This window comes from Daphnia pulicaria, chromosome 7, assembly GCF_021234035.1.
Source record: "Daphnia pulicaria isolate SC F1-1A chromosome 7, SC_F0-13Bv2, whole genome shotgun sequence".
Classification (NCBI taxonomy): Eukaryota; Metazoa; Arthropoda; class Branchiopoda; order Diplostraca; family Daphniidae; genus Daphnia; species Daphnia pulicaria.
The window spans coordinates 9,037,292-9,061,326 of record NC_060919.1 but is presented as its reverse complement, the minus strand read 5'-3'; the positions used below and the strand labels follow the sequence as shown (position 1 = coordinate 9,061,326).

The window sequence follows — 24,035 nt, the reverse complement described above, 5'->3', positions numbered from 1 at the left end:
CGGATTTATCCACAAATTTTCTTGATAATTTTAATTTCTATGTTGAACCGGAATATCCCGAATAATCTACGCCTGCATGTTGACCATTTTCTTCTATACAGTGAAAAAAGTGTGTTAGAAACGTAAGATAACAAAATTATTTATCAAAAACAATATAAATACTTTTAAATTGGAATCAAGACGATCGAAGAAGAGAGTGTGATTATATTAACTCTAACATGCTTTAGGTGACAACCACAAATGAAGTTGAAGGCTGGGACACACATCTCGCAAATCACGCTGGACTTAGCATTAGCAGTAAAGGCCTCGACCTGTATATCCTCCTCGAAGTTCTCTACAAGGAGGCTATACAGGTTGATATAAACACCAAGATGCTTGAACAGGGCCAACAACTGTGAAGACAGCGAAACACTTTCAAAGAATTAAATTCAAAGCTGTTTGGTTTGTGGAACAACTATTCCAAACAAAAGATAACCACCGCAGAACTTTTAGAACAATGTGCAGATATTTACACAAAATTCAACGCAATTAAATATGAAAAAACGGCGAATGATACTCGTCTCTTTGAGTTAGAGACATAGAAATTAAGTGTGTGTACAAAATTGTATTAGAGGGCTACAAAACAAGAAATACAAAGAGAACACTGTGTTCACCAAAAAATATTCAACATTTCACCAAACCCAAATTGATTCGGGTGTTCACCGAAAAAAATGAAACGTTCCATAGTGAACACTACCCTGAACTGGTGGCACGGTTCCGGCTGTACAAAGTGTAAAGTTGACAGACCTGTAAAGTAACGACAATTTTTAGGCCACTGGCCTGAATGTCCGGCACCCCTAGATGACTTGCAACATAATTTTTTGTTTTGTGCCGAAACGTTCACAGTTGGTGCCGAAAAAGACACAATTGGTGCCAAAACGGATTAAGTTAGTGCCGAAACGGAAAGATTTTTAAAAAAACGAGGATTATTTAAATACAAAGGGGGTCCAAGCGTTTTATATGGGTAAGGAAAACGCCAAAATCGAATGTGCCAAAGAAAGTGCCGAAACGGGTGGACACCCAAACGGATTCCTGTTTTTCCTGATCCATTCCTGTCCCATTGTTGACTCTCTTATCTCGTCTACCACACAAAATTACCACTTTTGACAGTGAATCAGCAAAAAACCATGTTCCTGGCTCTTATGACGTAGTCAGCATCGCTGTTTTGGGAATTCTTCTCATACCTTAAAGACGAATAACCGGATACCTGAGTTGTTAAAAATTAAAGCTTCGATATTAAAAAAATAAAAATAAAAAAAATGTTATTCTTATACGAGCTTATTCTTGAGAATGTTCATATAAGTTTTTAATACTTTTTCATAAGAATGTAATTGCTCTAAACTCGTTAAAGGAAGAGAATCGAAGTCTTCCGGAATTTCCCCAGCTTCCTCGTCACTTACTGGCTTAATTGATTTTCGATCACATTTAATTTATCATTGATTTTTGCTAACGCTGACATCAAATGTTCTTTTCCAAATGAAGCCCCTTTTATTATAAAAATTATATAATAATTTAAATGAATACATTTAGATTAAAATGTTACCACGACTAGTTTTCTCCGGAATGCCAACAAGAGAATCTTCAATATCAGGAAAACCAGGAAGGTTTGTTTTTATAGATAGGTGTTGATATATGTGTTGCCATGACCCACTGTTTCCAGATTTACATATAGGACAGGTGACGGAGTTGGTGTAGGAGTCGGATAAGAGTAATATTCTGCAGTATAACTCCTTGCCTCTATTGCTATCAGCGACTAAAAACGCGTTCTACTTTATAAAAAAATTACGTGTTTCCACGAGTCCAAAAATCTGCGTGCGAGATAGCGAAATCCCTTTGTCCAGCGTCTTGAGACGGGTGTGCAAGCAATCCATTTGAGATTTCGGGTAAAAATTCCAACTCAACTTTAACATCGCACTACTGGTCAACTTAATATTAATAACATCAAAATAGAGAAAAATCTCACTCCTTCTCCACCGTGCATCATCCCCGAGCGTTTGCACTTGCAGTGACTGATATCTCATATTCAGTTAAATTAAAGATAACTTTAATAAAAAATCAGACAAAATGACTCCAAGCCATTTTAAAACTGTGTCCTTGACATTCGCTGTAATTTGAACTAAAACTGCACGATATACACTCGTTCAAGGTAAAAAAAATAGGAAGGGAGACGAAAAATGTTTAAGTAAACACAAATGTATCAAATGGAGAAGGGGTAAAAAGAAGGGTTGTTAAAAACGAAAGCAATGACAGGGTTATTATTAGAGTCAAATAACAGAGGTGTTGCATACGTTAATTTGAAAAATGTTTCCGGACGATCGAAAGCAACTTAACACACAATCAATAATTGTGCTAACTTACCAGGAGTTTTTCATTAAGAAAATCGCCAAAGAACGATGCATTAGTGAGGCCACTGTTATTTTATTGTAAAAGCGCCACAGGGATATAGAGGACGTGGAACGCAAATTTTGATCAGGAAGAAATTTTTAAAAATTCAGCAGAAATAACCAAACATGTCTTGAAAGATCATTAAAATCACTTTGGAAAATGTGTGGAAGAATTCTACCCCTCTGCTGACATGTTGTGTGAGAAAAAAATTCAACAAGCACTTGAGAAGATGAAACACCACTAACTAGTTGGACAAGATACATTTGTTGTGTTTTTGATTCCGGAGTTAAAGGTAATAAGTAATTTTACTTGAATTTGTTGGTGTGATAAACATTAAATTTTTTTTCTATTTATTTAGGAAATAGTTGTCAATTTAATTGAAGAGATTGAAATAACTGAAAATTTTCCATCAAAAATAAAGTCTGATTCCCATCAATGTGACATTGTTCCACCCAAAGTACCGTTGCTTGATGAAAATTGGTTGAGCGCTGAAGGTATTCCACAAAAACTTAGATTATCTGGTCAATCAACATCATCGACTATCTCACCTGCTCCACTATTTGGCGGCATTGGAACTTCAAGTCTACCTACTAGAAAACCTGGATCATCTGGTGAATCAACATCATCGAGACTCCAAAGTTTTGCGGCAAAAGCCATGCTGGTCCTATAAATCCAACACCATTGATCCCATTAATTACTTCTACATTATTCAGCCGTAATCACTCCCATGCCACCAGGCGATCAACAAACTTCCAGTGCAGTGGATTACAATCCAGCCATTTCAAGCAACCAAATGGAAAACTACTACCGAAGACAACTACAAAACATCAAGAAATGGTTATGCACTACCAAGAAAAGGAAAGAATCAGAATGGGAAAGGAACAAGGAGAATTTGAGAAACAAAAGCAGGAATTTGAATTGCAATGTGCTAGGGAAAGAGCAATATTAAATGTCGAAAAAAATCTGGAACCCAAGCAATCTACACCGCATTTCGTCCATCCAACTCGATATCGGAATCGAAATTCATTTACAAATACTGCTAACGAGAGCAATCAAAAGTTTTAAAATGGAAGCTGAAAAAAAGTACAATCAGTTTCCAAATCAGCTCTTCATAGAAGAAAACGCTAAGTATAACCGTTACTTACGCGATGATACAGAACAAAAAGAGTTCCCGTATTACTGGGTCGACACTTTGGGAAAAATAAGGTGCCATTATCCTGAGCGCTCATTGGCAGTTTATTTGAAAAATAACTGTTTAAATATGTCAGAATGCAATCGACGAATTTCTGTCCAATTTTCGTAAATTCCCTTGGGAACAAAGTATTCCGAAGTCCTGTAGATCACTTGGTAGAACGTTAAGAAAGGGTTCCCTTATACCATGTGCGGCTGGTCACTATTTTCATTTTGGAATTTTTAAACAATTGTTAAAAGTTGTGTCGGTTATCATTGATGAAAATAGTATTCTAGTAGAAATCCTGCTTAAATTAGTGTTGATGGTGTTCCTATGTCCAAGAGTAGCAAAAAGCAAATTGTAGCCTTTGACAGGTTTGATAACCAATATTGAATTTCAAAGAGTTGTTATTTTCGGTTTGTGGCATGGGGATTCAAAACCTTCAGACGTTAATGAGTATTTGAGGGAATTTATTGAAGAAGCTAAGAAACTATTAGATGACGGTTTCACTTTTCGTGGGAAACGCATACGATTTCGAATTGTCCTTTACATTTGTGATGCACCAGCTCGATCATCTTTTCTTAAGTGTATTAAGTCTCATACCGGATTCTTTGGATGCCCTTTGCCTACTGCATTCAATACGGACTGTTTTCTTAGAAACTGACTCCAGACTGAGAACTGATTTTTCGTTTAGGAAACGTGTTCAAGAAGAGATCCCCATCTAGAAAAATTAAATTGTGAAATGGTTTTAGATTTTCCGAATCGTCCGCAACATCTAATTGATTTGAGAGTAACACACAAAATGCTGAGAAAATGGAAAGTTGGCCCTCGCCCACATAAACTTCCCCGTACAAAATTCAGGAATTATCAAATCTTTTGGTTGAATTACAGGTGTTTATTCCCTTTGAGTTTGCTAGGATACCACGATCTCTTGATTTTTTGGCACCATTTAAATCTACTGAGCTTGCTTTGTTTAATGCCTACGTAGGTCCTATAGTGCTAAAGAATACTTTTCCAGAAAGAGAATATTTGATGTCCTCAAAGAAATACTGCCACTCTTTAAATACCTATACAAAAAACCCTTTGATATTCTTTGTTAATGATAGTTGTGTCATTTATGGCAAAGAATTTCTATGTTACAACGTTCACAATTCGATTCGGTCCCTTGTACAATTTTTCTGCCTACCCATTTGAAAGTTTCTACCAAATATTCAAAAAATTGGTGAGAAAAGGGAATCAAGTCCTTCAACAGATAGTAGAAAGGGTTATGGAGCTAAATGTTTTACTTTTGCAAGGGGTGCCTTTGAAAGAAAAATGTTCTATTTAATTTCGCTTTAAACACACAAGCGGTCTAATGTTTTCTAGCCTTCGACCAGCGCGACAATTTCAAGAAGTCAAATTTCATCCTTGGCGATTTAGCATTTAGACAACAGCTGATTGCACTGTTTAACTTAGAATCAAGACTTTAGTTTGCATCGTATTTCCTCTGTTAATAAAAAAATAAAATATGTAATGTTTCCTTATTTATTTAATATTTAATAATGATATGTAATATACTTATTAACTTTAAAATTTTATTGATGCAGCTACCATATTTAATTTGTGAGGAATTGATAAACCTTGGGTAGAGGCTGTCCATCGTTCATGGTATCACGATGACAAAAAACTTTGTTTATGGCCACCCAGATTAAAGGATTCTCCTATAAGTTGCGAGGTTTCAATGAAAATGGCCACAAACCGGATTCAGATTTGATTGGTTATCCCGCAAAAATAAGAAAAGCATACGGTTTGTTTTAACATAATATATTTACCATCGTCTCTCCGTTAAATACTTTATTTTTTACAGAAAATTATGAGAAGGCCACCAATAATCAAATAAAAAAAGCAATAAAAAACTCAGAAGATCTTGATTAGAAACCAAAGATACCGAAAGAAACACGAAACGTGTTAGAGTAGCTAAAAAAAGTATTTGGACAGTGAGCCCGACGAACTAAATCACGGAAAACATCAAAACCACAAGAAGTAAAAAAAATGCGTTGAAGCTACAAGAGGGCCAATTCCTACGCCACCAACTTCACCATTTGAAAAAGAAAACACAAAACAAAGAAGACAACGAAAAACCTTTTTCCGGAACGCGTTCTACTGACCTTCCAGGCCCGTCAACTGCAATAGTTTTTAAGAAAAAAAAAAATGTGTTGTAAATTCCCAGAAAGAGGTATAACTTAATCTAATAAACACAAATAAATTCTTTATCGATTTAAATATGTCATTTATAAATCCAGAAACAGCCATTAGATGTTGAAAATATCGACGAAAAAATATACAATGATGAAAATTACGGATAAGTTCAAGAAAATAGTAATGTTGAAAAAAAACAAGCAAATGGTATTAACAGGAACAATCGTTCATTTAAAATGTAAAAATGTGTTGGCTATTTTGTTAGGCAAGCAGAATATGATTAATGCCTATGGGAATCTTGTATCTGAATTCAAATTATCTAAAAATTATGGACTGCTGGAACCACTACAAAAAGGTAAAATATTTACAAAACATATTTTAAAAACAATATTACACTATATACATCAATATTTGAAACACTAATTATTAGAAAGCAGAGAAGCTTTCAACACTTGAAGAATCGAAAAACCTAATCATGGGGTAAAGGATAACAAGGTTTTATGTAAGAAAATTATAGATGCTATTCCTAAATCTGAAAAACCATCAGGCGATATTTGCTACAAAATTGGCTGAAACATGCAAAGGATGGTATGAAAGCAGAGTTGGCAGCGGCAGCAAAAAGAAGTCAGGAAGAGAATAAAGGCAATGAAAAAGAGGGTGGTTCCGAAGTAGACAGAAGGCCACTACCATCTTCGTCCTGTGATGAAGATTAAAAATTTTTTGTTTGCTAAATATCACTTTAATAGTGGTATATTTGGATGTTGTCTATTAATGTGTACCATGATTGTTACAAATAAAATTAATGGAGTAACAAAACAAATTGTAACATTCCTTTTTTTGTGTGTGTTAAATATGAAAGCCAATTAAAGCGCAGTTTTAGTGAGGAAAAGGTCCAATTCTTGTCCTTATTCTAAATCCGAAGGACGTCTAAAGGATGTCAAATTAGGACTTCCATGTGATGTATCCTGGGTAGGACATTTGATCTGAATGGGACGTGAACTGGCCTGAAATTTAACGTCCTATGGATGTCCCAATAGCCCATGAGAAACCCCCATAGTAATTCCCTTGGACGTCTCTGTGCTATATGGGTACTAGCTACTACTATAGGTCACTTATGCAGAACAAGTTCATCTTGCTCGCTCTCTCTTGACTGCTATTCAGAAGTTATAAATTGCTACGTATTGGTCTGCCAGTTTGTCCATTAACTGAGGTACTCGTACTAGACAGACTTCTGGTGTGTCATCATTTCTTTTCAAGTTTTGTTTTTCTTTTCTTCTTCTTCTTCCGCAATTATATTCAAATTTGTCTTTTCATCTAAACAAACCCAAAAGGAGTTTATATTCACGGAATGTACCTGGAGGGCGCCTCACTCGACCGAGAAATTTGGGTGATTTACGGTGAAATATTGATGTGATGATGATTGAGTGTAGATGATTTCGACATCCCTGTTTTTAAAAATTTGAATACCTGCTGGCTTATTTTTTTATGGGAAACCACAGACCCAACAATCAAAACGGCAGACTTTTCACGTGGCTTGCAACTGCTATTTTCAGCCATCACTGTTCTCAGCGAATTGTTGACTTGAGGCAATTTTCGTCATGATTATAGATTTTTCATAGCTCTGATCTCTATGTACACTGTGAAGGAATAGTGCATATCGTAGCATTCAACACCGTTCAACACAACACAGACGGCGTAGGTTGTTTTGGATAATTGTTTATGTGACAGCTAACAGGTTTTCAGTTATTCATTTGTTCTTTTAGCAATACAACAATTTACCTTAAATTCTTTTTTGTTTTGCTATTATCTGCCCTTGGATGAAATTAGCAACTGAATTATCGATATTGTTTTTAAACGCAAAAAGTTAGCCTTTATTTCTCCTTAAAGTTGAAGTTATTTGAACTTTTTATGTAAAAATTGATTGATAGAAGAATATTGGATTATGTGCGACCAATTTTGAAGTTGAATTTTAAACTATCTTACATCTAGCTGAGATTTGTTATTAATTGAATTAGCAGGTATAAAGTTTATGAAATTCTTCAATATATTTTATACTAAAAGCTTTACTTCTCTGTGCTTCATAGTGTTTCGGAAAAACTTAAAGTGAATGTTGAAGGATGCTGATCTGCGGAATGAGGAATACCACACCTGAACGTGATGAAGAACATGCTAATCCCCAAAAGAAAAGGGATGTGGAGTCTTAACCTCTTGTAGTGAGTAAAGATCAGATAATTTTAGAACTGCCTCTTCCCGCTCTTCAGTTTGCAGCCAAAATCTTAGAAAGTTATAAACTATTCAAAACTCTAATGGGAAAATACCCCAATTTCATCCTGAAAAAGACTTCAAAAGAAGATGACCTAGTTTTTTTATTCTACTAAGAGAAACTAAAAAAAAATGACTGAAGTAATCGATTATTTTGTATTTGTACGTGTGTATTTATGGGGGTAACGAAGGCCGAAGATACGGTTATACCTACTGGGTCAAAGCTATGAAACTGCGTTTTCCAGGAGAAAGTAACGTACCGAACATACTGAAGAGGACCCTTAGCCAAGGCTTGGTACAAAGATGTGCCTTGAAAAACCAAAACGAAGTTGAAAGTTTCGAAAATTTAAATGCACTGTCCCTTCAAAATGATCCCATGGTATAGGTGTTTCAGGCCTTTTTAATCGGTAAACTTGTTTTGACGAAGCATCGTTTATTTCCAGATACCTTGGCTTCCCAATCTAGAAGAGCCATTTAGAACATCTTGTAAACATGATGTTTGATCTTGTAAACATAATGACATGATCTTTTAAACATGATGTTTACAAGATGTTCGAAATGACTCTTCTAGATTGGGAAGCAAAAGAAATGTGATTATTCTTACGCTTTTGCATTCACGGTGTTCCTTATCGAGCTTTTTGGAACTGATGAGTTTTTGTAGCAACTAGTCCTCAAACCCGGGTACAGGATCGGAGGCAAATGCAAGCTTCCATCGTAAGGTGACTGTGTTGCATCATGTCTGTGTCCATCCTGTTGTGTCTTGTGATACCCAGTATGTCTCGCTTAGTGCTGAAGCCTCTTTCGCTGGAAGGACTTGTTGCAGTATAGATGCATATCTAGATGCCAAATGCGGACATAGGGGCACGAGTTGTTGTCTGCTAGCCAAATTACTATTTAGAGACTAGTTGCTGCTGCTCTAAGAGTGTAAATGTTTTGTTTTTAAATTTGTTTAAACAATTTGACGTGAATTGACATAAATTTTCATGAATCGGGAAATTAATATTCAGCTAAATTTCCATGAATATTTACCAAAAAAATCACAATTCAAATGAATATGAATTTTTATTTTTCCAATTCGAGTTCAACTGAATATTCGAAAAAATCTCAAAAAACACAATTATTCGAGTTGAATCGATTCGAATCAAACGCAATTCGGGTGGAAGCGCTACCTAATATGGCGGCCGCGAGGTTGCCATGGCTGGGGTACGCGTCATTGTTTTTCTCTATGGCAAGCCGAAAGGGTCACAAAAAATAATAAAAAAAAAAATTGCCATGGCGCCATCTAGTGGTCAAATAGAGAACTAAACGGCGCTTCGGTGAAACTTTTTTTACATTATTTTTTGTGACCCTTTCGGAGTGCCAAAATGAAAAATAAAATGAAAGAATAATTCTAATTATTTCAGTTGATTTATTTTGAAATTAAATGGTAGCATTTTCCATTGAATAAAAAAAAGAATCGTCACAAAAAGAAAACATGGCAATGATGCTGAGCAGACGACGATAGCAGACAATGATTGGCGATGACGAAAAAAGTGTCTGTATTCCTACAAAAAAAAGAAGATATCGATAGCTTAATTGATGGTAATTGATGGTTAATTGGTGGCAGAAATATAAAAATTTGTGAATTTGGTTTTGCAACTATGAATTTATTAAAGTTTGCAGAATTTGTAGGACACACCGATTAAAAATTGATAGGCAAGACTTCAATGGATTAATATAAGAATGGGACTAATAGAGTAGTCTAACGTCCAAAGTTGCCAGTTCGCTGAAATTGTGAAAAATTGATTTAACACGTAAAAGTAAAATGTCTTGCATGGCGGCTTATTGAGTTTCGCCTGTTTTAGTTTTTAATTTTCCCTTTTAAGTCGTCTTCAGTTGCTATTCTTAATTAGATAACTACATTCCTTAGTTATCAGGTAATCTTTTAAGATTTATTTCCCTTCGATAGTCATTGTAGTTTATTTATTATGAATTTTTAAGTAAAAGGCAATTTGTTTTCCAAGACTATATCCTGCCCCGAGGAAAGAGAACCCCACGCCACCCCTTTGTCCCCTCTTAGTTTCTTCCTTCGTCTCTTCTTTCCATTCTTCCCTTGGGACAGGAAATGGCAATATTTTTTCGTAAACACGGTAGGGACGGTTACAAAAAAATTCATAATAAATAAACTACACAATGACTATCGAGGGGAAAAAAAAATCTTAAAAGATTACCTGATAACTAAGGAATGTAAAATGTAGTTATCTAATTAAGAATAGCAACTGAAGACGACTTAAATGGGAAAATCAAAAACTAAAACTAAAACAAGCGAAACTCCATAAGCCGCCATGCAAGAACTGTTACTGGTTCGTGTGAACGTGTCAAACCGATTTTTCACAATTTCAGCGAACTGGCAATTTCGGACGTTAGACTACTCTATGGGAGGGAGGAGGGCGTACAAAAAAAGGGGACCCACGTTTCCTCTTCTCCCCCATTCGTCCCATTCTCCCTCTTCTCCCCGTTCTCGCGCTAAAAAGGAACGGCGCCATGCTGCGTTGCCAGATAAAACGGCTAAAGAATACAAATCCGAAAGAGCCCTATAGACCTTATTAAGATCCAAAGGTATGGGTCAAGCCGACCCCTTTGCGTCGCGTTGCAGTGTGAAGGGGTGCCGTGAACAGAAGATTTTTATTTGGCTCGCCCGATGTGGTTGCAAGCCAGGCTTTTCGGGTTAATCGTGCCCGAGGGAAGAAAAGGGAGGAAAGAAAAGAATGAAAAAAAGAGGGGACCAGACTTTCCTTTCCTCCCTATTCTTCCCTCGGGCACGATTTACCCGTAAAGCCTGGCTTGCAACCACATCGGGCGAGCCAAATAAAAATCTTCTGTTCACGGCACCCCTTCACACTGCAACGCGACGCAAAGGGGTCGGCTTGACCCATACCTTTGGATCTTAATAAGGTCTATAACCGGATTGGTTTTATAATCGGGTGGTTCGATTAGTGGACAACCACTGCATTGAAAAACCCTGAAAATAGTTTGAAAAGATGGACTGTTCCATCATTAATAAAAAATTAGATTATTTTTAGGTGCAGCAGACCAGTTGACGAGAAAACTGCTGCACAAAAACCGAAAAAAGTCAGAATTTCGGTTACCCTCCTCCCCTCAGTTTTTTTGTAATATCTCCCAAACTACAAAATGTAGGCAGTGTGGTTTTCACCAATGGACAAAGCGAAAAAATTTTCACAAAAATCATCTATTTGTTAATTTTTAGAACCCTCAGCGACGATTTCCGCAAAATCAAAAACCCCCAAAACGATCTATTTGTCTTTGAGTGGCGGATCGCTTGTTAAAAAATAATTTTAATTTTAAAAATTGATTTTCTTGCGCTGAAATCAGATAAAAAATCCAAAAAATCGCAAAATTCGAAGAAGATTTAAATCAAAATCAGGAAAAGAAGATTTAAATCGTCAAAGATTTTGCCAACACTGAACATTTATTTATTTTTTCTTTCTTTTTTATGGGGGGGGGGGGGGTTAATTCTTCAAATCAACCAAACCAGGTCGAACTTACAGTTACAGGCTGTTTATTTCGTCTGGTCGGCGGGTGCTGGCTCACCCTTCAATATATCGGGTTTGTTTAAATTTTTTCAGTTGTATTAAAATTTAATACATTTTCCACCTCATGCTAAAGCTAGAAATCTTGTGCTTCGTATGTTATCCTGTAAAGCCAGGCATGTTACGCAATGTTACCAAATAGTTAAATACTACTAAAAAGCAATGCTCCTCAAGCGAAACCAAACCCTCTTTTAAGTTACCATTGTACTTGCTGTAGTGTCTGGATGTCCAGTCAACGCAAATGGATTTTCCAGCTACTTTGCTCAGTAGAATTCCATGTGATTGGCGTTGCGGGCGTTGCTTTGCGGTAGAATGTACGGCGCGTCTCCCACTTCTGCTGTTGTCGAAACGATCATCCTCAGGAATCAAACTGTATCAACTTTTTCTTAGTCAAAGCCGGTCGAAGCAAAGGTCAAGCGAGAGGTTATGGTATCGTTCATCTCTAGGATCGTGACTTGATTGACTAGCTTAATTTCGGCATGGAGTGCTGATATTTGCATGCGATTGGATATTGACTTTGATGGTAGGAGCAGGGAGGGGTTTCTGGTTCTAAACATCAAGGATTTCGTTTAAGGCCCACCTCAGTTAATATCGCGTTAATGGCTTAGCTTACCGCTGTAGTTGATGTTTTTGTTTAACATATTAGCTACTGAGTGGGCTGGGCTGGATGACAACATAAGCATTGCATAATTCCTAAAAATAAGCGCTGTTCGCAAAGATATACGTATATGTATATTCTGGAATTGATACTTGGCTGTTCGGTATACCCCCGAACATGCCTTGTACTGTTATAATATAATAAGAACTTAGGACTGTACAGTATGTATGCGATTATTATGACTTATATGACTGATATGATTTACTAGTCTTATTCCACTGGGTCTAGAGACCCGAGATGCCGATAGAGGCGACGGAAGATCGAAGTCACCAGTACGGCTGAGACTGGCAAGTTTTTTTCTTTTTTTTTTTAAATACCCGATGAAAGATTATGGAAATCTAGTAATTAATATTTTCTATATTTAATTAATTAGCAACTTAATTCTTATTTCATTGACCAAAATGTGAATCTTCCACGACGCATCGTCCACTGTAGAACCGAGTACCTGAGACTCGACCGTCACCACAAAATTTGGGGTCGTAATCATAAAAATTGAATTCAAGCAATTAAGATAACAGAAACGAAACGTTAATTATTGAATTTTAATGGAACTTATTTTCCGTTTGCGAAATGCTAAGTTGGTTTCTCAATCACATCATCTAATTCATCTGACAAATCTCATCAGACAAAAAAGTAAAATAAACTTAATAGAATTCCAAGTAACTTAACACCGCGTAGTGAATTTCCTATACACTGGAGCTAACAAGCTTATTAGGTTTTTTGGCCTTTTTTTTCTATAACATTGTACGGTTATAATAACATCCTACGTCTTTTTCCTGACGTAGATTTGAAGCATAATTGTTAAGATAACTAAATATCTGACAAATAAAGTACATAACATATCAAGAAAAAAATTCATTATCTTCTGTTTCCATCAAATTTGTTGTACAGCTCGGGTTAATCATGTAACCAATCAAAAGGGTATTGAGTTGCTATGGCGACGTTCAAAAGTTATGCAGTAGATTCGTAGTACGGAACATATAGAAATAGATGGGTTTCGAGAAACGAATGGGATTCCGGGTTGAGACACTCTTGACGCACCATGACATAATATCTCTTCAGCTTGTGTTGCGACCTTTTCACCATAAAAACGAACAGCACAAATGAAGGAATAGGCTGATACGAGAAACACCAATCAATTAAGCGCTAATCTAATGGAACCAAATGTAGGCACGAACTGTAATTCAATTTTCATTCAGTTTTTTATTAAGTTCCAGAAAATAGGGGAGGGGGGTCGGCAAACGTTACGTTTTTGTTAGAGTTGGGGCTTTTGTGACAATCTGACAAGAGGGGGAGGAGGGGGTAAAAAAAATAAGCCAAAAATCGCAGTACATAATTTCTGAACGTCGCCTATGCTAAATGGTAACATTGAATGAATAAGTGGCGAATAAGCAGATTCAGTTTCATTTTCTCCCGTTGTTGTAGCTTACAGTACGCATCGGAACTTTAAAATTAGAAGCGCCCTGTTGTTGGATCTGATAGGCCAACGGATGAATTTTAAAGCCATAAAGTCGTGGGACAAATTGATTGGTTGGTTTTTTCGGTCTGTATTCAGGGTGAACCATGAAGAGCATGTGGGGGAATCCTGTCCCAAAGTACGCTCCATCAGTGTGGTGATGACGGGAGGATTTAGGGGTATAGACGTCCATACATTTTGGACAATAAAGCTTCACCATAGCTTCCCCTGGAACATCTGATAGGCCTGAGAAGGAGAACCCAAAAATATTTCAAGATAAAAGATAAATTTCTAGTGAAAGTTAAAAATCTAATAAACAGTAAAATATATAGTAATAGCAAATCAAATCATATTTTTTAATATTACCAATTGGCAACATCAGTTGATTCTCACAGTATACTCTTGGGCAATGACCAAAATCACCAGCATGATACTTTTCAAGCATTTGTAGAATTCCACGATTTGTTAAAATGTATCTAGCATGAATCAACCCATAAAGCATTTCAGCAGCTTGTTCTATCAAATCAGACTGATTGGGGTTGTCTTCAACATCATCATCTTAAATGAAAAATACTGGATAAATGATTTACACTAAGAATATGAATGAAAGAATTCAATTGGTTATTTATACCTGGCTCTAGGTCCAAAATCATATCAAGTGCCTGCCGATAGTGTGGTACTTGTTCATTCAGTCCAGTTAAATTGAACTTGTCTTGGATATAATCTTCATCAACCTGTCGAGCAATTACAAAATATGCTTAGATTAATTGTTTAAATTTGAAATTACAATTATTCCTTTCCAAGTCTTAATGAATCAAATGCACTCTTGTTATAGTAAAATCCAAAGAAAATTCTGTGATTTTCATCAGTTAAATTCTACCACTTTCTGATCAACTGATTGAAATATTAAGTGCTGTAATATGTTTTGACCTATCACATAAAATTCAATTTTTATTTTATCTTACCTCACAGAAGAATTCATTTCCACGTAGGCCACAAAACCAGGAGATCCACGAAACTTCTTCGGAGCTGCTCATTTTTCTATGGGTGAGAAAATTTGTGTCAAAACGTGATGTAATTCGTTTAACAAAGCCGTTGATGTAGTTCACAAATCCAAAAATCAATGATTTCTACTCATCAGTTTACTGATTACAATGCGCGCCCTCTCTCCCTGTCTAGCCTTCAGCGTGTGCAAACTGTGCACACCTCTCCCTTCAGAACACGTAATGTAAACTCTCCCCAAGTCACCATTCTCATTCTTATGTAGACTCTCACTAAAAAAATTGCTGAATCGACGAAATTACCATACCCGTGTACACTATGACCCCTCCTGTTTCGCTGAATATTTTCCAAGTCAAAATTGAATACAATTAATCGTAAACATGACAGTTGAAATTCAATAAATCTTACCTCTTCAAGCCTCTGTTCGCCACCCTAACAAATATGTGTGCGAAGTCGATCTCGTTTTTCTCCTAGGGCCTTATTTCTACACAGGCTTTTTTCTGTAAGGTGACATCTATTAGTAACAAGAAGAAGTGTGTGTGCAGTACAAGTAATTCCTTATGAATTCATGATTATGTGGTGAAAGCGCGAAGTTTTCTTATAAAAAACATGAGTAAAGAGAACCCATTCCTTGAATCACACAATTTGAAGGAAGAAAATATAATAGAAAATATAAAGAAATGAAGAGTACGTTGCTTTTCAATGTCTCTTCTTATTTATTTCCAGTAAATATTAGCCGCTAGATGGCTTTTTTTGTTTATTTATTCGGAAATTCCATCGTAAGCTTGTCTGTAATCTTTTCAACGCCATCTAATGATTTTCATTCACTAAACGATAATAGAATATAATTATCCGCCGTGAAGCGTTATCAACTCTACTCAATGTTGTGAAAATGTCATTCGGTTTTTCAAATGAAGAAGATGATGACTTTGGCTCAATTTCAATTAAGTAATATCATTCTTAAGTCATTTCTATTAGGAATAGATGTTTATGATATAAAAAATTACAACACTAAATCGCTATTTTAGTTCTAATTTAGCATCAATATTTCACGATTCGGGGATCCACCAATCCAATTCAAAGTCATTAATCTATACGGCACCTAAACAACCTCCAAGTAGTACACTTCCAACCACAAAGGGCATGTCCCAAGCAGTTATTGCTGCAGCTGCTGTCACATGTTATAAACTGTAAGGAGGAAAGCCAAATCAAAGAATTAATTTATTTTATTCTCCTGTTTATCATTTCCAGAAATAATGAAAAATATGAACCACTTCCTGGAAAAATAGGATTAGCCTTATTGGAAGAGAATGAAAGTAAAACTTATCGGATAATCCTTTACCAAAATAAGCAGAAACCACTAGCAAGTGTAAGGGTCACCTCAGAATTTACCATAATTGTAAGTACAATTTTTTTTGTGGATGGGGGGGATTATTTACACTACTATTTAAACTTAAATAATTTTTCTCCACTGTTTTGTTGCAGAGTCAACCAAACAACTTCTGTACATTTTATGATGACCACATGCAAAACTGGGCAATTCTGTTTGATTCCAAAGAAGTTGCTCAGAAATTTCTTGGAAAGGTATTAAATAATTGTTAAGTGTAAGCAATATGTGATTAACTATAATTTAAATGTATTTGACATTACTTGTAGATTGATAAAATGAAAAATGTTTTGGCTGGACACATGAATAAGCCATCATCTGCAGAAGCGTCTTCCATTGATAGAATAGATGGCTCATTAACAAACCCTATTGCAAATGAAACACTCAGTCAAGATAGTAACAAAACCAAACTTATATCTCGGTAATGCAAGTAAATGTTAAATAATTCCAAGTATTATGCAAACATATTTGATTGTTTCTAAACTACAGAATTGCTAAACTTGGTCAGCCCATTTTACCCCTCAGTGGAGCAATCGTGGCAGATGATAATAGCGATTCCGAACAAGTATCAGTATTTATCATTTCTTTACATAATATAATGCTGAAGATGTAATTAATATTTTCCTAGTTAATGCAGTCAACTTCCGAACCAGAACCTCTAAAAGAACGAACTAAGCCAAGGAAAGCAGCTAGGCCTGGACCTGTTCTGGCTGCTCAACCTTCGAATCGGATTGATTTCGATAGCACCCTCAATTCCATGATTGTACCGTCGCATCAATATGCTCCTCTAATGTCAGGACAACAGCCTTATCCAATGATGCAGTTCCTTCCCCCTGCTTTTACCGGAAATCAGGGTAATAGCACCCATCATTTTGACACGCTGATGTCAGAAAATAGGATGCAAAGTAGTGAAGTTCGTATGCATCTATGCCGTTTGACTGACAAGATTGACCTTTTACTGCAGAAGGTAGCGTACCCAGGGAAGCGTAAATGTATTTATTGATCTTTATTCATTCATGTTTTTAAAACTAGACCGGTGTTTTAGAATCTCATCATAAAGATAGTAACAATTCTCGGACTGTTGAGCCACATCTTGATGCAATGGCAACGGATTTGCAAAAACTTCATGTCAAATCAAATGAGCATTCGAACAAGCTGAACCTCATACTTGCCGAAATATCAGCTTCAAACAAAAACGTTGAAAATTCCATCAATCCGACGAAGGCAATAGACCAGTTATTTTGTAGCGAGCGACAGGTATGGCTGGATAGTAGAAAAGAACTGGAATGTATTATCCAGCACCTAAAACAAGAGAATGATCGGATGGTTCATCAAATCGGTGAAAAATCTGACAGAGAAAAGGAGACAGACGTTCGAATTCAACAACTTCAAGAAGAGAATGATCGATTTAAAGATGATCTTGAAACCTCTAACCGGAATATGAAAGACGGAACGTTGAATCAGTTGCGAGAGGAGAACATGCGATTAACTTCTTTCTTAGATAAATCGTTGCTAAAGGAGAAAGAATTAGAAAGTCAGTGTAAAAAAGCGCAAGAGAAATTGGAGTATTACGAGTCAAGGTCCAATGAAACTGACAGCCGTCTATTGCAATTTAAAAGTCTTGCTGAAGACAAGGAACGGAAACTCTCTGATCTCCAAGAACATGTCCAGAAACTGGAAAAAGAGTCTTCAGGTCGGCAGGTTCTTGTAGAAACTCTTCAATTACAACTTAAAAATTCTGAAGCGGAAATCGGAAACAAGTCTAATCGTGATGAACAGGAACCAGTGGAAGAGAAAGTTAAGACCATCATGAACAAAGTCTACAAGGAGATCACAAAACAATTCAAACCTGACGAAAGTTACACATTCCACACTATTAAGTCAACCGTTTCGGTGGTTATACGGGTAAGAAGACATTGCCTTGCTATGCAGTAATCAAACATTTAAATTTCTATTTATTCATTTAGGATATCACTTTAGCAGTATTGAACAAGGAACCAACTGTAGAACCAACATTTGTTTCCCAGACAATCAGTGTGGATGTGGATCACTCGATAATCGCAGTGGTGGACGAGACTGATTCAGCGAAAGTTGTAGATCCGGATGTCCAGGGAGACTATGGGTCTATTGTCACGGAGGAAAATATTAGTGCTCGCGAGGAGATCGTAGATACGATTCAATCCGAAAACGAAAGCAAAGAGCGTTCTATTTCATTCCTAGAAACATTACACAGCACTTTAGCAGCTGCTAGTCTTCAAAACGAGCACGGAACAATGTGGAAGCCCGATCCACCCCCACCCCCCTTATTCGATGACTTTGATAACGAAGACGATTGGTTAGCTTAGTGGTGTGAAATACTGAAATGCCGTTCAGACTAATAATGATGTACTATGAAGATAATGAATTACACTTTGAAAATAACAACGAATTCGTTCTAGAAATGTCTTTACTCTTTCTTATTCCTTTCCTAGAAGTTCGTTTTGTTTGGCAATCATGACTTTTTCACCTTCGACAACGTATTGCTCAGTCATGGTTTGAATTTGTTGCTGAACAGAGTGAGATAAATCTGAAGAAACTTCTTTTTCCTTTTTCTTTACATCACGGATGTATCTATTTTGGATGTCACGGCTATGGTCTTTAAATTTCTGAAACATTGTTTTGGCATTCTTGGCGAGATTTTCACGATACTCCCTTGTAACCCTGTTTCAAAAGATAAATTAATTTACAAATAATTAAGCAAATTATAATTTTTGTTTATTTGTTTAAAGATAAAACTGTACTTTGGAATAGGAATAAAAATTGTTGTCCCATCCTGTTGTGGGTTTAAACCCATTCCAGAATCATTGATAGCTTTGAGAACATCCCTCATTAAAGTGGGAAAACCAGATAAATTGACTACTAGTAGCTGGGATCCTTTTTTTCCAATTTGAGCAATTTCTTGTAAAGTGTAAGTCTCACCTTCATGATCTATTTTAAGGTTTTCTATAGACCCTATAAAAATTATGTTTGAGATTAACAAACAGTACATTACATAATATTGTAAACTTGATTACTCTACCAGAAGCTGAACGCAGAGACAAATGTTTCACATAGTCACTTTTGAGTTGGTCTAATCCTTTTTGAAGATCTTGTTTCAGGCTTGATACTTTTACAAGTTCTGCTATTTCATCTTCATTTATAATAACTGAACCCTTTTTTTCTGAAATTGTTAATAAAGAATATTAGACACAAGCTGCAAACCAAAATAAAGATCACATACTTTTTTCGCCGCCTTTTGCTTTGGAATAAAATCGCTTGCTTTTCAAACTAATATTCCAATGCTTTATGATACACCAGCTAGGAAATGAAGGAGAACCAATGGCTGGTAAATGGAAAATCTTGGGTTGGTGTAATGAACTCATCGATCGATATCCTCCATGGCCACAAAAAACCTTTTCAGTATTTCTTAATAATCCCACTGCATATCTAGAGCCAGTTATTTGTCGGTGCAAGTAATTGCAGAGAAAACGATAGGACAGACAGTACGTCATTTCAATATTATTTTGTTTTGTTTGCGATTTTCGTCTGCTATGTGGAGTGCAGATGTTGCGGCGTTGCCGAATTTTGAATGGTGAAAAATCTCGATTTAGTGAAATCACAGACCAGAGCTAATTGGGACATTCACCTTTAGATAGATCTAACAGGTTATATTTGTAGCTAAGAATTAATTGAAATAAACAATAAAAGCAAAAAAATATAACGTAAACGAAAAAATCTGATCCCAAAACCATATGAGCTTTTGGACGGCGCTATTTCATCATCTACCGCCTGGTGGCTTGAAAACACAACAATGATTGACTTGGCTTCTAGATTAGCAGAAAACCCAAAATATTTCAATTTTTATTGAAGATGATGCGATCAGCGTCAGCAATGAGCTCTTCCGCTTGAGAGGGGTGCTGAAGATCGACTGCGTCCACCTCGATCGATTCCGGGTTTTGTGGGTCGACCGGGCCGGCTTTTGGAGAGTTAAGAAGGTCTTCTTCGTTTTTATCCTCGTCCCCACTTATGGATTCGAATACTGGTCCTCTTATTGAACTGCCCGATCATAGAACCATTCCGGTTATAGAACCGAAATGGCTCTGCCGTGTTTCAGCTCCACCCACGGCAGCACGGCAAATCGAATAACTTGATGTTACTTGATGTTACTTTTACTCAATAGGGTTCTACGTATAGACAAAATCGACGGCAGATGGCGCTGGGATCAAGTGTTCTGTTATCGAACCACCCGGTTATAGAACCGCGCACAGGCCGGTTCTATAGCACTGTAACTCATTCAGTCCAAGATCGTCCACCACTGGCGGAGCACGCAAGGCTAGCGGGTCAAGAGTGCGGGGGGCACTTACTTTGACTACCTTGGAGCTCTTTGACCTGGCCTTCATCACCTGGGCCTTTTTCTCCTTCTTCTCTTTTTTCTCCTTTTTAATTTTCATGCGAGTGTTGAGACTTGTTATCTCAAATATTAGGTCTTCAGTATCAGTTTCCTCTTCCTCAGCGGTTTTGAGCGGCTGACTGATACTTCTGATAGCTTCTGTGCTGACTGAGCGCAGAGCTTTTCCTGAGAATGAGATTTCGTTAGAATTTTTTTTTAATTTTTTCGGAACATTTGTTTTACCTTGATCACACCGCTCCACTACTGATGGGTGGAAGGTTTTTCGGTCTATGGTGATCCACAATCGGTGTTTTTGGCCGAATATTCTCGCGGTTGGGTACCTAGTGGAGATTAGCGCTTGGGCCGGAGGTACTATTTTGCTGACCGACCGTGTGCGGGGTCGTGGAACGTCCGAGGTTCCCGGGAAATCCTCGACAATCGGCACAACACCTCAACATTTGAAGAGTTGACCACAAAAAGATGTTCATACCATGTTGACAAACGTCAACGTAGATTAGATATCGTTTGCCAACCACGACAGGCGTGGGCGCAGGGTTGACAAAGCCACTCGATATATCTTGCGTTAAACTCTTCCGCCGTGATTGACGAGATTTCGATGCACTCCGCATGAAACCAGTGGCAGCATATTCCGAACTGCGCCACCAGTCTCGAGCCAATCACGCGGCTACGACAGTGCGGATAATCGCACAGCAGTGACTCGTACTCCTCAGCGCGCTTTCCCTAGATTACAAAAAAATTGTGTTCAATTACAAATTCCAGGTCAGCACACGAGAGACACGCACAGTTCTTTTTTTTACCGTATAAAGGAAATGTCATTTTAAATTGTGGCCAAGAATCTTTTACCTTGAGTGACACCTGTGAGGGGGTACTTCCGTCGTCTTCCACATTCGTGAAGCAGCCTGGTAGCGGTCTGTACGCGCTTACTGACACTTACGTTTCGACGGGCGCAAATTATTCATAAAAAAAAGCGAAGAAATAGTCATGAAAAAATGAACACTCACCAACTTCGGCGGCGTACAGGAATGCAGAGACTGCTGGCCGAATACCGTACCACGGCGTGTTACCTAAAATTGCATTGCGCACGTCGGCGGCCAAGACGTTAGTCTCATAATTAACTGTCTTGCCGTTTGAAGATTGCAACCCGCGACAGATGGGTCGACAGATGCGTTCTTAAATACAAAATTATGCAAGAAAACGTTTTAAAATGAAAAGACCGTTCACCAGTGTTGCAAGGATACCGATCAAAACACAGAATCTCTTAACTTTGACACGATTATCCTCATTGTCCAAATTTGTAAATATAAGACAAATGATAAAGACAATATAGAAGCCACTGAATCCTAATAAAAATGAATTGAGAATCTTGTCGACTAAATCCACGGTTTCAGTTTTGAATTGCTTCATGACTGGCACAACTGCACGAAAGACATCTGTGATCTGGGCAAAATAGACATAGTTAATTGCCGTGTTCACTTTTATGGGGTCTGGTTTATCCGTTAATTTTTTTTTCCGTTCCAGATCATCTTTCAGTTCTTTAGCTTTGTTCTGAAAAGAAAAAGATTGATTAAAAAAGGTTTAGGTTAGGTTAGGTTAGATTTTTTATATTTACCAAATCTGATGAAGGCATTCCTTCTTCCTCGAAGGCTTCCAACAATGGCCTCATTGTTTCCAATTGGAGAACTACAATAGCATATTCGTGCAGCATTGTTTCTTCTTCGTCAGTTAACTCTTCTCCATTTTCCTTCTTTCCTCGCAATCCATCCAATTTTAACTGTAAAGGTAATAAGTTTAAGTATAAAGTTAAAATTTAAATAGTTTTTAAGATACTACCTTTAAATTTTCTAATTCCTGGAATTTTTCCTTTTGAGCCATGTACTTCACGTATTTGCTGTTACTCATTTCAACCTGGGGATTAGTGAAGCACACGTGAAAGATTGAAGAAATTAGGCTAGTTACTTCTCTACTAATAGGTAAAATATATGCTTAAATCTGGTGAGTTAATTATTAACATATAACTTGTTTAGAGATTGTTTCAGAAAACCAAGTTTGAAGTGCGACATGACTGCAAAAGTAGATCAAGTACTTGCATTGCACCAATAAACATTGCTGTAATCAAATACTGTAAGTTTTTATAATAATTGAAATTTGAATCCTGTCCTAATATTTTCTCTTCTGCCAATTAGGGGGTAAAAGTGATGAAGAACAAATCATCCCCTTGAATGACTCTGTTTCAATAAGGCTACTTTGATCATCCCCTTGAATGACTCTGTTTCAATTAGGCTACTTTGGATACTGATATATATGTTATTTAAATTATTTATTCTTTCTTGTAAATGATTAAGCTTCAATTTAGTTGGTACAACCATATATGCCTACTTTAGATGTTCACTAAGACCTCTGCCACCATCAGCCCTGAATTTGCCTAAGACAGTAGGGTATCACTAAAACTCGGGGGTCGGGGGTCGGGGAACTAAAACTCGGGTATTTCACTCGGGGGTTGCCATTTTGTCGTCTGCTATCAAATTTGTTCCCGAGTTTTAGTCCGTTCAAAACTCCGACTAAAACTCGGGGATTTTAAACTCGGGGATTTTAATTAAAAACCCTATTTGACTCTGAACTTTGACAATATTCGAATTATAATTATCCCTGAGGGTAGGTAGTACTTGTACTACCAGAAGGCGATTCATCTGGTAATACTAAATTTAATTTTTTAAAATGCGGATTTAGTCGTTGTTTTCTGACTTTGGACCACCACAACATCAATTAGGTTGTGTGTTGACAGTCTGTAGCTCTCTGTGTCCGTCTGTTGACCAAAGGTGTGTGTATTTTAACCGTTCTATGAAGTGTTTAAACCATTTAAGATGTTCAAGGTGAAATAAAATTTGGCACTTTCAGTATTTAGAAAACAATGAAAGATACTACACACAAAGCCTTCGGTATTTGCTGAAAGAAGAGTTTGAAGAGGATCCTACGAAATATGAGAGAGCCCTGCAGAGAGACACTGCTTGAAGAAATCAAACAAGTAGGTTACTCTTGTTTGATTTGATTTTAACATACATTTTACTTCTTGACATAACAGTTCTAATGCTGAACACTTATTATAATTTAGTGGCTGCTGTCCTTATTGTTACCCCATCAGACCAGAACTCGACAAAAAATCAAGGATAAGTTAGGCACAGATCTGATAAGGCAACAAATGCAACAAAAGCTGTAGCTACATGTCCAACAAGAAATTCTACTGATATTCAGTAGAATTGAGAGAAGGGTTTGAATAAGTATGTACAAGTCAAAGGAATCCACTAATCAGCGTTCCATTGCTGCTCATCAAGCCACTCATCAGATCGAAATAAATTTTTGGTATTTGTCCAAATGCCTTGGCGGCATAACTTCACTGCATCTTTGAATGGTAAGACAATGCTTAGTAGTCTGAAAAGTTTCAGAAAAGTTGAAACTGATGGATGGTTATTTTTACCACTGG

At 36.9% G+C, this 24,035-nt stretch overlaps 3 protein-coding genes across 4 annotated transcripts; 1 reads left to right on the top strand and 2 right to left on the bottom strand.

Annotated features, from left to right (window-relative positions):
* Positions 1-13,125: 13,125 nt before the first annotated feature.
* Positions 13,126-15,273, bottom strand: LOC124350974 (casein kinase II subunit beta). Its single transcript, XM_046801703.1, has 5 exons — positions 15,150-15,273; positions 14,705-14,780; positions 14,371-14,473; positions 14,106-14,297; positions 13,126-13,985 (listed from the first exon to the last, which is right to left on the bottom strand). Exons 2-5 carry the CDS (start codon positions 14,774-14,776, stop codon positions 13,687-13,689), a joined length of 666 nt encoding a protein of 221 aa, XP_046657659.1. The 5' UTR covers positions 14,777-14,780; positions 15,150-15,273; the 3' UTR covers positions 13,126-13,686.
* Positions 15,274-15,512: 239 nt separating this feature from the next.
* Positions 15,513-18,556, top strand: LOC124350972 (FK506-binding protein 15-like). Its single transcript, XM_046801700.1, has 9 exons — positions 15,513-15,689; positions 15,770-15,931; positions 15,993-16,140; positions 16,227-16,325; positions 16,398-16,549; positions 16,618-16,693; positions 16,757-17,095; positions 17,161-18,033; positions 18,096-18,556. Exons 1-9 carry the CDS (start codon positions 15,634-15,636, stop codon positions 18,471-18,473), a joined length of 2,283 nt encoding a protein of 760 aa, XP_046657656.1. The 5' UTR covers positions 15,513-15,633; the 3' UTR covers positions 18,474-18,556.
* On the bottom strand, positions 18,497-22,471 carry LOC124350973 (ribosome-recycling factor, mitochondrial-like). 2 transcript variants are annotated; one of them, XM_046801702.1, is made up of 7 exons: positions 22,388-22,471; positions 22,167-22,328; positions 21,192-21,277; positions 20,511-20,685; positions 19,187-19,319; positions 18,909-19,119; positions 18,497-18,828 (listed from the first exon to the last, which is right to left on the bottom strand). In XM_046801702.1, the coding sequence occupies exons 1-7, from the start codon at positions 22,454-22,456 to the stop codon at positions 18,585-18,587; spliced, it is 1,080 nt and encodes a 359-aa protein (XP_046657658.1). In that variant the 5' UTR covers positions 22,457-22,471; the 3' UTR covers positions 18,497-18,584. The 2 variants fall into 2 exon arrangements, with proteins under 2 accessions (XP_046657658.1, XP_046657657.1); XM_046801701.1 differs by lacking the exons at positions 20,511-20,685; positions 21,192-21,277; positions 22,167-22,328; positions 22,388-22,471 and adding an exon at positions 19,388-19,685 and having other exon boundaries at positions 19,187-19,327.
* Positions 22,472-24,035: the final 1,564 nt, after the last annotated feature.